The following is a 12,500-nucleotide window of genomic DNA, read 5'->3' on the forward strand; positions in this document are numbered from 1 at the left end:
GCTCCGAGGGTTAACCCCTCCTCCTGCTCCGAGAGTTAACCCTAACCCCTCCTCCTGCTCCGAGAGTTAACCCCTCCTCCTGCTCCGAGAGTTAACCCTAACCCCTCCTCCTGCTCCGAGAGTTAACCCTAACCCCTCCTCCTGCTCCGAGAGTTAACCCTAACCCCTCCTCCTGCTCCGAGGGTTAACCCCTCCTCCTCCTGCTCCGAGGGTTAACCCTAACCCCTCCTCCTGCTCCGAGGGTTAACCCTAACCCCTCCTCCTGCTCCGAGGGTTAACCCCTCCTCCTGCTCCGAGGGTTAACCCTAACCCCTCCTCCTGCTCCGAGAGTTAACCCCTCCTCCTGCTCCGAGGGTTAACCCTAACCCCTCCTCCTGCTCCGAGGGTTAACCCCTCCTCCTGCTCCGAGGGTTAACCCTAACCCCTCCTCCTGCTCCGAGGGTTAACCCCTCCTCCTGCTCCGAGAGTTAACCCCTCCTCCTGCTCCGAGGGTTAACCCTAACCCCTCCTCCTGCTCCGAGGGTTAACCCTAACCCCTCCTCCTGCTCCCAGAGTTAACCCCTCCTCCTGCTCCGAGGGTTAACCCTAACCCCTCCTCCTGCTCCGAGGGTTAACCCTAACCCCTCCTCCTGCTCCCAGAGTTAACCCTAACCCCTCCTCCTGCTCCGAGAGTTAACCCTAACCCCTCCTCCTGCTCCGAGAGTTAACCCTAACCCCTCCTCCTGCTCCGAGGGTTAACCCTAACCCCTCCTCCTGCTCCGAGGGTTAACCCTAACCCCTCCTCCTGCTCCGAGAGTTAACCCTAACCCCTCCTCCTGCTCCCAGAGTTAACCCTAACCCCTCCTCCTGCTCCGAGGGTTAACCCTAACCCCTCCTCCTGCTCCGAGAGTTAACCCCTCCTCCTGCTCCGAGGGTTAACCCTAACCCCTCCTCCTGCTCCGAGGGTTAACCCCTCCTCCTGCTCCGAGGGTTAACCCTAACCCCTCCTCCTGCTCCGAGGGTTAACCCCTCCTCCTGCTCCGAGGGTTAACCCCTCCTCCTGCTCCGAGAGTTAACCCTAACCAGCCAATCACATCATCAGTGACTCCTCAACCTGGCCCGGTGATTGGCTGCTCTGAAATGCTGCTCTCATGTGATTGGCTGCTTTGAAATGCTGCTCTCATGTGATTGGCTGCTCTGAAATGCTGCTCTCATGTGATTGGCTGCTCTGAAATGCTGCTCTCATGTGATTGGCTGCAGGATCCTGAAGCAGTACGACCACCCGAACATCGTGAAGCTGATTGGTGTTTGCACGCAGAGGCAGCCGATCTACATCGTCATGGAGCTGGTTCCTGGTAGGTGGAGCTCTGTGACATCACTTCCTGTCTCACCTGTCTGTCTCTCAGGAGGAGACTTCCTGTCTCACCTGTCTGTCTCACAGGAGGAGACTTCCTGTCTCACCTGTCTGTCTCACCTGCCTGTCTCTTAGGAGGAGACTTCCTGTCTCACCTGCCTGTCTCACCTGTCTGTCTCACCTGTCTGTCTCTCAGGAGGAGACTTCCTGTCTGTCTCTCAGGAGGAGACTTCCTGTCTCACCTGTCTGTCTCACCTGTGTGTCTCTCAGGAGGAGACTTCCTGTCTCACCTGCCTGTCTCACCTGTCTGTCTCTCAGGAGGAGACTTCCTGTCTGTCTCTCAGGAGGAGACTTCCTGTCTCACCTGTCTGTCTCACCTGCCTGTCTCACCTGTCTGTCTCTCAGGAGGAGACTTCCTGTCTGTCTCTCAGGAGGATACTTCCTGTCTCACCTGTCTGTCTCACCTGCCTGTCTCTTAGGAGGAGACTTCCTGTCTCACCTGCCTGTCTCACCTGTCTGTCTCACCTGCCTGTCTCACCTGTCTGTCTCTCAGGAGGAGACTTCCTGTCTCACCTGTCTGTCTCACCTACCTGTGTGTCTCTCAGGAGGAGACTTCCTGTCTGTCTCTCAGGTGGAGACTTCCTGTCTCACCTGTCTGTCTCACCTGCCTGTCTCACCTGCCTGTCTCACCTGCCTGTCTCACCTGTCTGTCTCACCTGTCTGTCTCACCTGTCTGTCTCTCAGGAGGAGACTTCCTGTCCTTTCTGAGGAAGAAGAAGGACGAGCTGAAGACGAAGCAGCTGCTGCGTTTCTCAGTCGATGCTGCGGCTGGTATGGCTTACCTGGAGAGCAAGAACTGCATCCACAGGTACCTGTCTCACTCTCTACCTGTCTCACTCTCTGTCTCTCACCTGTCTGTCTCTCTACCTGTCTGTCTCTCACCTGTCTGTCTCTACCTGTCTGTCTCTCTACCTGTCTGTCTCTCTACCTGTCTGTCTCTACCTGTCTGTCTCTCACCTGTCTGTCTCTCACCTGTCTGTCTCTCACCTGTCTGTCTCTCACTTGTCTGTCTCTACCTGTCTCTACCTGTCTGTCTCTCTACCTGTCTGTCTCTCACCTGTCTGTCTCTACCTGTCTGTCTCTCACCTGCCTGTCTCTCACCTGTCTGTCTCTCTACCTGTCTGTCTCTCACCTGCCTGTCTCTCTACCTGTCTGTCTCTCCACCTGTCTGTCTCTACCTGTCTGTCTCTCTACCCGACTCTCACCCGTCTGTCTCTACCTGTCTGTCTCTCTACCTGTCTGTCTCTCTACCTGTCTGTCTCTCACTTGTCTGTCTCTACCTGTCTGTCTCTCTACCTGTCTGTCTCTCTACCTGTCTGTCTCTCTACCTGTCTGTCTCTCTACCTGTCTGTCTCTCACCTGTCTGTCTCTACCTGTCTCTCTACCTGTCTGTCTCTACCTGTCTGTCTCTCACTTGTCTGTCTCTACCTGTCTCTACCTGTCTGTCTCTCTACCTGTCTGTCTCTCACCTGTCTGTCTCTACCTGTCTGTCTCTCACCTGCCTGTCTCTCACCTGTCTGTCTCTCTACCTGTCTGTCTCTCACCTGCCTGTCTCTCTACCTGTCTGTCTCTCCACCTGTCTGTCTCTACCTGTCTGTCTCTCTACCCGACTCTCACCCGTCTGTCTCTACCTGTCTGTCTCTCTACCTGTCTGTCTCTCACCTGTCTGTCTCTACCTGTCTGTCTCTCTACCTGTCTGTCTCTCTACCTGTCTGTCTCTCTACCTGTCTGTCTCTCTACCTGTCTGTCTCTCACCTGTCTGTCTCTACCTGTCTCTCTACCTGTCTGTCTCTACCTGTCTCTCTACCTGTCTGTCTCTCTACCCGACTCTCACCTGTCTGTCTCTCTACCTGTCTCTCACCTGTCTGTCTCTCTACCGGTCTGTCTCTCTACCTGTCTGTCTCTACCTGTCTCTCTACCTGTCTGTCTCTCTACCCGTCTGTCTCCCACCTGTCTGTCTCTCTACCTGTCTGTCTCTACCCGTCTGTCTCCCACCTGTCTGTCTCTACCTGTCTCTCTACCTGTCTGTCTCTACCTGTCTGTCTCTCACCTGTCTGTCTCTCTACCCGTCTGTCTCCCACCTGTCTGTCTCTACCTGTCTCTCTACCTGTCTGTCTCTACCTGTCTGTCTCTCTACCTGTCTGTCTCTCCACCTGTCTGTCTCTACCTGTCTGTCTCTACCTGTCTGTCTCTCACCTGTCTGTCTCTCTACCTGTCTGTCTCTCCACCTGTCTGTCCCTCACCTGTCTGTCTCCCACCTGTCTGTCTCTCACCTGTCTGTCTCCCACCTGTCTGTCTCTCACCTGTCTGTCTCTCAGGGACCTGGCAGCCAGGAACTGTCTGGTGGGGGACGGCTCCGTGTTGAAGATCAGTGACTTCGGGATGAGCCGACAGGAAGACGACGGAGTTTACTCTTCATCAGGACTCAAACAGATTCCTATCAAGTGGACCGCCCCCGAGGCCCTGAACTACGGTCTGTCCCCACCTGTCCCCGTCTGTCCTACACCTGTCTGTCCCCACCTGTCTGTCCTACACCTGTTTGTCTCCACCTGTCTGTCCCCACCTGTCCCCACCTGTCTGTCTCCACCTGTCTGTCCCCACCTGTCTGTCCCCACCTGTCTGTCCCCACCTGTCCCCACCTGTCTGTCCCCACCTGTCTGTCTCCACCTGTCTGTCTCCACCTGTCTGTCCCCACCTGTCTGTCTCCACCTGTCTGTCCCCACCTGTCTGTCCCCACCTGTCTGTCCCCACCTGTCCTACACCTGTCTGTCCCCACCTGTCTGTCCCCACCTGTCTGTCCCCACCTGTCCTACACCTGTCTGTCCTACACCTGTCTGTCCCCACCTGTCTGTCCCCACCTGTCTGTCCCCACCTGTCTGTCCCCACCTGTCCTACACCTGTCTGTTCTACACCTGTCTGTCCCCACCTGTCTGTCCTACACCTGTCTGTCCCCACCTGTCTGTCCTACACCTGTCTGTCCCCACCTGTCTGTCCCCACCTGTCTGTCCCCACCTGTCTGTCCTACACCTGTCTGTCCCCACCTGTCTGTCCCCACCTGTCTGTCTCCACCTGTCTGTCTCCACCTGTCCTACACCTGTCTGTCCCCACCTGTCTGTCTCCACCTGTCTGTCCCCACCTGTCTGTCTCCACCTGTCTGTCCCCACCTGTCCTACACCTGTCTGTCCCCACCTGTCTGTCTCCACCTGTCTGTCTCCACCTGTCTGTCCCCACCTGTCTGTCCCCACCTGTCTGTCCCCACCTGTGTTGAGGTGTGCTACCCTCTGATTGGCTGCCTGTGCTGCTCTCTGATTGGCTGCCTGTGCTGCTCTCTGATTGGCTGCCTGTGCTGCTCTCTGATAGGCCGTTACAGCTCGGAGAGTGACGTGTGGAGCTACGGGATCCTCCTATGGGAGACCTTCAGTTTGGGGGTGTGTCCGTACCCGGGGATGACCAATCAGCAGGCTCGAGAGCAGGTGGAGAAAGGTAAACAAAGGTCAGCTGATTGGCCGTGTCTGACGGGAAGTGACATCACTGACCCTGCGTCTCTCTGGTTGCTAGGTTACAGGATGGCGTGTCCTCAGCGTTGCCCTGACGACGTGTACAAAGTGATGCAGCGCTGCTGGTCGTATCACGCCGAGGAGAGACCCAAGTTCCACGAGCTGCAGCGCGACCTCGCCGCCATCAAGAAGAAGTGACATCATCGCCTCGCCGCCATCAAGAGGAAGTGACATCATCGCCTCGCCGCCATCAAGAGGAAGTGACATCATCGCCTCGCCCGCCATCAAGAGGAAGTGACATCATCAGAGGGAGCTCAGCATCTTTAACACTACAAGTTTTTATGTTTGATGACATCACACATGGTCAGCAGGTTGCCATGACAATGACGTCATTCATAAACAGGAAGTGACTTCGTGTATCCAACGTATAAAGTGCAATTTTCTGTCCAATCAGCAGCCGGCTGATTAATGATCAGGTGACCAGGTTAGCAAACAGAACACTGTAACAGGAAGTTAGCATAGCATGGTGAGTCAGCTGATCGCCCTCTTTTATTCAACATGTAACATGACAGTCGCCGTGGCAACAGACATGTTCTCTCACCTGCTGACGTTTCTCACAAATATAAAATCTTTATTTTATTTATTCTGTTTTTATATGTCATGTTTTTATCATCTGTCAATCACTACACTGACCCCGCCCCCAGCCGCCAATCACTACACTGACCCCGCCCCCAGCCGCCAATCACTACACTGACCCCGCCCCCAGCCGCCAATCACTACACTGACCCCGCCCCCAGCCGCCAATCACTACACTGACCCCGCCCCAGCCGCCAATCACTACACTGACCCCGCCCCCAGCCGCCAATCACTACACTGACCCCGCCCCATCTGTCAATCACTACACTGGCCCCGCCCCCCCAGACTAACTCCGCCCCCAGCTGCCAATCACTACACTGGCCCCGCCCCCCCAGACTAACCCCGCCCACCAGACTAACTCCGCTCCCCTCTTTTTGTTTATTTTGCAGGAAGTAGTTTTTGACCAATCAGTGAGCTCGAATATGTTGTTGTGAAATTAAAAAAATATCTAAATTGGCTCTTTGGCCTTTTTTTTTTATTGTTGTTGCTAGGCAACCACTGAATCAGCTCTGATTGGCTGTCATAGAAACTGAAGACGGCGACTCTTACAGGTGTAAATGAATCCCAGCTCCTGATTGGTCAACAGCGCCGCCTGAACGTGTAAATAAATAATTAACCTGTTTTTATTGATTATCAATAAATAACCAATCACAACCGCCGCTGTGTGACTTCCTGTTCTTGACCAGCTCGCTCTGTAGCGCCTCCACAGGGCATCAGGGTGAAGTACCAGACCTCGCTCTGTAGCGCCTCCACAGGGCATCAGGGTGAAGTACTAGACCTGGCTCTGTAGCGCCTCCACAGGGCATCAGGGTGAAGTACCAGACATGGCTCTGTAGCGCCTCCACAGGGCATCAGGGTGAAGTACCAGACCTCGCTCTGTAGCGCCTCCACAGGGCATCAGGGTGAAGTACCAGACCTCGCTCTGTAGCGCCTCCACAGGTCATCAGGGTGAAGTACGAGACCTCATGGCTCTGTAGCGCCTCCACAGGGCATCAGGGTGAAGTACCAGACCTCATGGCTCTGTAGCGCCTCCACAGGGCATCAGGGTGAAGTACGAGTCCTTGCTCTGTAGCGCCTCCACAGGGCATCAGGGTGAAGTACGAGTCCTTGCTCTGTAGCGCCTCCACAGGGCATCAGGGTGAAGTACGAGTCCTTGCTCTGTAGCGCCTCCACAGGTCATCAGGGTGAAGTACGTGACCTCATGGCTCTGTAGCGCCTCCACAGGGCATCAGGGTGAAGTACGAGACCTCGCTCTGTAGCGCCTCCACAGGGCATCAGGGTGAAGTACCAGACCTCGCTCTGTAGCGCCTCCACAGGTCATCAGGGTGAAGTACGAGTCCTCGCTCTGTAGCGCCTCCACAGGGCATCAGGGTGAAGTACGAGTCCTCGCTCTGTAGCGCCTCCACAGGGCATCAGGGTGAAGTACGAGACCTCGTGGCTCTGTAGCGCCTCCACAGGGCATCAGGGTGAAGTACCAGACCTCGTGGCTCTGTAGCGCCTCCACAGGGCATCAGGGTGAAGTACGAGTCCTCGCTCTGTAGCGCCTCCACAGGGCATCAGGGTGAAGTACGAGACCTGGCTCTGTAGCGCCTCCACAGGGCATCAGGGTGAAGTACCAGACCTCGTGGCTCTGTAGCGCCTCCACAGGGCATCAGGGTGAAGTACCAGACCTCGCTCTGTAGCGCCTCCACAGGGCATCAGGGTGAAGTACCAGACCTCGTGGCTCTGTAGCGCCTCCACAGGGCATCAGGGTGAAGTACGAGACCTCGCTCTGTAGCGCCTCCACAGGGCATCAGGGTGAAGTACCAGACCTCGCTCTGTAGCGCCTCCACAGGTCATCAGGGTGAAGTACGAGACCTCGTGGCTCTGTAGCGCCTCCACAGGTCATCAGGGTGAAGTACGAGTCCTTGCTCTGTAGCGCCTCCACAGGGCATCAGGGTGAAGTACGAGACCTCGCTCTGTAGCGCCTCCACAGGTCATCAGGGTGAAGTACGAGACCTCGTGGCTCTGTAGCGCCTCCACAGGGCATCAGGGTGAAGTACGAGACCTGGCTCTGTAGCGCCTCCACAGGGCATCAGGGTGAAGTACCAGACCTGGCTCTGTAGCGCCTCCACAGGGCATCAGGGTGAAGTACGAGACCTGGCTCTGTAGCGCCTCCACAGGGCATCAGGGTGAAGTACCAGACCTGGCTCTGTAGCGCCTCCACAGGGCATCAGGGTGAAGTACCAGACCTCGCTCTGTAGCGCCTCCACAGGGCATCAGGGTGACATTTTTAAACTGCGGAGGCGGAGCTTCCACCAATCAGATCAGAGGTCTAACCCCCCCTCTCCCCCCCGGCTAGCAGCTAATGTTAGCTGGCTAGCCCCCCCACCGTTACTCGATCAGTTTATTGAATTGACAGTAAACGTGTTTTTGTATCAAAGCTTTATTAACAAACATCCAGACGAACATCAGAACTGCAGACTACCGAACAGCGTGGGCAGCGTGGACGGCTTCGGGTGAGGCTTGTATCCGATTCGCTCGTTGATAAGCTCCGCCCTCGACGCCGCCGCAGAGGAAGTGGCTGAGGCTGAGGCTCCGCCCCCGATTACGTCAACACTGATGACGGAAGCCCCGCCCACACCGCCGCCAGACTCCGCCTCCTCGCGCTGACGCTTCCTGGCCTGCAAACAGATCAATGATGTCATTACGCCGTGATGTCATTACCATGGCAACAGATGATAGAAGCTTTATTGTCCCTGAAGGGAAAGTTTAACTACAAGTTAACATCCCATAATAAACACATTAAAAGGTTATAAATAAAGTTTTGACCTCCAGATGTTATAAATAAAGTTTTGACCTCCAGATGTTATAAATGAAGTTTTGACCTCCAGATGTTATAAATAATGTTTTGACCTCCAGCTGTTATAAATAAAGTTTTGACCTCCAGATGTTATAAATAAAGTTTAGACCTCCAGATGTTATAAATAAAGTTTTGACCTCCAGATGTTATAAATAAAGTTTTGACCTCCAGATGTTATAAATAAAGTTTTGACCTCCAGATGTTATAAATAAAGTTTTGACCTCCAGATGTTATAAATAAAGTTTTGACCTCCAGCTCTTTCTTCACGCTCTCGAACTCGTCCGTGTCGTCGATCTTTAACTCCAAACGCGTCGGCTTCCTCCTCAACATCTTCTCCTCTCTTCTTCTGTGGTTTTATCTGCAGAACATCAATCAACCTTTATTTATACACACACACTGTAACACACACACACACACACAGTAACACACACACTGTAACACACACACACACACTGTAACACACTGTAACACACACACACACACAGTAACACACACACACACACACAGTAACACACACACAGTAACACACACACAGTAACACACACACACAGTAACACACACACACACACACTGTAACACACACACACACACACACAGTAACACACACACACACACACAGTAACACACACACACACACACAGTAACACACACACAGTAACACACACACACACACACACACAGTAACACACACACACACACTGTAACACACACACACACAGTAACACACACAGTAACACACACACACACACAGTAACACACACACACACAGTAACACAAACAGTAACACACACACACACACACAGTAACACACACACACACACAGTAACACAAACAGTAACACACACACACACAGTAACACAAACAGTAACACACACACACACACACACACAGTAACACACACACACACACACACACACAATAACACAAACAGTAACACACTGTAACACACACACAGTAACACACACACAGTAACACAAACAGTAACACACTGTAACACACACACAGTAACACACACACTGTAACACACACACACACTAACACACACACACACTGTAACACACACACTGTAACACACACAATAACACACACACACGCACACAGTAACACACACTGTAACACACACACACATAGTAACACACACACAGTAAAAAAACACACACACAGTAAAAAAACACACACAGTAACACACACACACTGTAACACACACACACAGTAACACACACACACTGTAACACACACACACAGTAACACACACACAGTAAAAAAAACACACACACAGTAACACACACACACACTGTAACACACACACACAGTAACACACACACACACACTGTAACACACACACACAGTAAAAAAAACACACACACAGTAACACACACACACACACTGTAACATGCACAATAACACACACACACACAGTAAAAAAACACACACACAGTAAAAAAACACACACACAGTAAAAAAACACACACACAGTAACACACACACACTGTAACACACACACACAGTAACACACACACACAGTAACACACACACACACACACTGTAACACACACACACACACAGTAACACACACACACACACAGTAACACACACACAGTAACACACACACACACACACACAGTAACACACACACACACACTGTAACACACACACACAGTAACACACACAGTAACACACACACACACACACACACACACACACACACACACACACACAGTAACACACACACACACAGTAACACACACACACACACAGTAACACAAACAGTAACACACACACACACACACACAGTAACACACACACACACAGTAACACAAACAGTAACACACACACAGTAACACACACACACAGTAACACACACACTGTAACACACACACACACTAACACACACACACACTGTAACACACACACACACACAGCAACACACACAATAACACACACACACGCACACAGTAACACACACACAGTAAAAAAACACACACACAGTAAAAAAACACACACACAGTAAAAAAACACACACACAGTAACACACACACACTGTAACACACACACACTGTAACACACACACACACACTGTAACACACACACACAGTAACACACACACACACAGTAACACACACACACACTGTAACACACACACACAGTAACACACACACACACAGTAACACACACACACATAGTAACACACACACACATAGTAACACACACACACTGTAACATGCACAATAACACACACAATAACACACACAGTAACACACACACACAGTAACACACACACACAGTAACACAGTAACACACAGTAACACACACACACTGTAACATGCACAATAACACACACAGTAACACACACACACAGTAACACACACACACTTCTATCAGCTGATCAGAGCGGAAGTAAACAGTGATCAATAATCGATATACCTGATCGGTAGCTAGCAGCGTTAGCTAGCAGCGTTAGCTAGCAGGCTAACCGCGGTGATGATCTGTAGCCGGAAGAAGAACCTTTGACCCGGAAGCTGCTGACAGTGTTTACATCCGGGTCGGTCCTCCTGCTGCGCATGTGCAGACGGTCCTGAGGACGCAGCAGCTTCGTGTGCGCGGTGAGTTTAATTCATTAACGTTTAATTAAATAATGAACCTGAAGATGTTTTACTAACTCTGCGCGAGACTGGAGGAGATAGTTACATCATAGAAGATCAGCTGATTCATAAATATAATATAAATATATAGAATATAAAGGTTAGCATGTTAGCATGTTAGCACAGAGAAGCTTATTAGTGTTCCTGTTGTTGTTTCTCTGGGTTATGGGGAGGGGGGGGGGGGGTTAGGAGGGTTAGGGTTTGGAGGGTTGGGGGGTATGCAGGGTTGGGGGGTTAGGGTTTGGGAGGGTTAGGGTTTGGAGGGTTGGGGGGTTAGGAGGGTTGGGGGGTTGGGGGGTTAGGGTTTGGAGGGTTGGGGGGTTGGGGGGTTGGGAGGGTTGGGGGGTTGGGGGGTTAGGAGGGTTGGGGGGTTGGAGGGTTGGGGGGTTGGGGGGTTTGGAGGGTTGGGGGGTTGGAGGGTTGGGAGGGTTGGGGGGTTAGGGTTTGGAGGGTTGGGGGGTTGGGGGGTTAGGGTTTGGAGGGTTGGGGGGTTGGGGGGTTGGGAGGGTTGGGGGGTTGGGGCTTAGGGGGGTTGGAGGGTTGGGGGGTTGGGGGGTTTGGAGGGTTGGGGGGTTGGAGGGTTGGGAGGGTTGGGGGGTATGCAGGGTTAGAGTTTGGAGGGTTGGGGGGTTAGGAGGGTTGGGGGTTTGGATGGTTGGGACGGTTGGGGGGTTCGGAGGGTTGGGACGGTTGGGGGGTTGGGGGGTTTGGAGGGTTGGGGGGTTGGAGGGTTGGGAGGGTTGGGGGGTTGGGGGGTTTGGAGGGTTGGGGGGTTGGAGGGTTGGGAGGGTTGGGGGGTATGCAGGGTTAGAGTTTGGAGGGTTGGGAGGGTTAGGAGGGTTGGGGGTTTGGATGGTTGGGGGGTTTGGAGGGTTGGGACGGTTGGGACGGTTGGGGGGTTAGGGTGGGTTAGAGTTAGGAGGGTTGGGGGGTTAGGAGGGTTGGGGGTTTGGGGGTTAGGAGGGTTGGGGGGTTGGGGGGGTTAAAGGATCGCTCTGATGTCATCTTTCATTTTAATACAATAACTTTATTTTTCTTTAACAGCAGAAGAAGAAGAAGAAGAAGAAGAAGAAGAAGAAGAAGCTGACCTCACCAACATGTCTGACGAGGAGGACATGGCGGCTCCGGCGGCGAAGACTCGTCGTGTTTTCTACGGCAGCCTGGAGGAGAAGGAGCGGGAACGCCTCAACGCTGCCACGGCAACCACGACAGGAAGTGATGCGGTTAAGGCCGGCATCGAGGCGGGAAACATAAACATCTCATCAGGTGAGCGTCGTCACGTGTTCCCTGAACGCGTCGTCGCGTGTTCCCTGAACGCGTCGTCGCGTGTTCCCTGAACGCGTCGTCACGTGTTCCCTGAACGCGTCGTCACGTGTTCCCTGAACGCGTCGTCGTGTTGCTAACTGACTCCGTGTCCCATGATGCTTTGCAGGAGAGACCCTGGAGATGGAGGAGCGTGTCAGCGAGCGGCAGCAGGAAGCTCTGGCGGA

General features: G+C 53.0%; 3 protein-coding genes across 3 annotated transcripts in view; 2 read left to right on the plus strand and 1 right to left on the minus strand.

The window, feature by feature from the left end:
• fer (fer (fps/fes related) tyrosine kinase) overlaps positions 1-5,745 on the plus strand; it is a 29,422-nt gene extending 23,677 nt beyond the window's left edge. The window contains exons 16-20 of the mRNA XM_053340124.1: positions 1,240-1,334; positions 2,078-2,201; positions 3,712-3,866; positions 4,754-4,876; positions 4,952-5,745. Coding sequence (XP_053196099.1) covers positions 1,240-1,334; positions 2,078-2,201; positions 3,712-3,866; positions 4,754-4,876; positions 4,952-5,088 — 634 coding nt within the window. The 3' untranslated portion in view covers positions 5,089-5,745. The remainder of the gene's footprint in view (positions 1-1,239; positions 1,335-2,077; positions 2,202-3,711; positions 3,867-4,753; positions 4,877-4,951) is intronic.
• A 2,190-nt stretch (positions 5,746-7,935) lies between these two features.
• Positions 7,936-10,859, minus strand: cdc26 (cell division cycle 26 homolog). Its single transcript, XM_053340134.1, has 3 exons — positions 10,793-10,859; positions 8,618-8,726; positions 7,936-8,189 (listed from the first exon to the last, which is right to left on the minus strand). The coding sequence occupies exons 2-3, from the start codon at positions 8,696-8,698 to the stop codon at positions 7,977-7,979; spliced, it is 294 nt and encodes a 97-aa protein (XP_053196109.1). The 5' UTR covers positions 8,699-8,726; positions 10,793-10,859; the 3' UTR covers positions 7,936-7,976.
• Positions 10,860-10,939: 80 nt separating this feature from the next.
• prpf4 (PRP4 pre-mRNA processing factor 4 homolog (yeast)) overlaps positions 10,940-12,500 on the plus strand; it is a 10,447-nt gene continuing 8,886 nt past the window's right edge. Inside the window, exons 1-3 of the mRNA XM_053340130.1 lie at positions 10,940-10,971; positions 12,079-12,276; positions 12,443-12,500. The exon at positions 12,443-12,500 is cut by the window's right edge and continues 131 nt beyond it. Coding sequence (XP_053196105.1) covers positions 12,108-12,276; positions 12,443-12,500 — 227 coding nt within the window. The 5' untranslated portion in view covers positions 10,940-10,971; positions 12,079-12,107. The remainder of the gene's footprint in view (positions 10,972-12,078; positions 12,277-12,442) is intronic.

Source organism: Scomber japonicus, chromosome 19 (genome assembly GCF_027409825.1).
Source record: "Scomber japonicus isolate fScoJap1 chromosome 19, fScoJap1.pri, whole genome shotgun sequence".
NCBI classification, from domain to species: domain Eukaryota; kingdom Metazoa; phylum Chordata; class Actinopteri; order Scombriformes; family Scombridae; genus Scomber; species Scomber japonicus.

What these genes read in the sequence shown, in the direction of transcription:
- cdc26 (XM_053340134.1), bottom strand. Translation starts at nt 8,698, where the DNA reads ATGTTGAGGAGGAAGCCGACGCGTTTGGAGTTAAAGATCGACGACACG. An exon ending in GCGTGAAGAAAGAGCTGGAG is followed by an intron (nt 8,190 to 8,617) that starts GTCAAAACTTTA and finishes ATCTGTTTGCAG; the next exon opens with GCCAGGAAGCGTCAGCGCGA.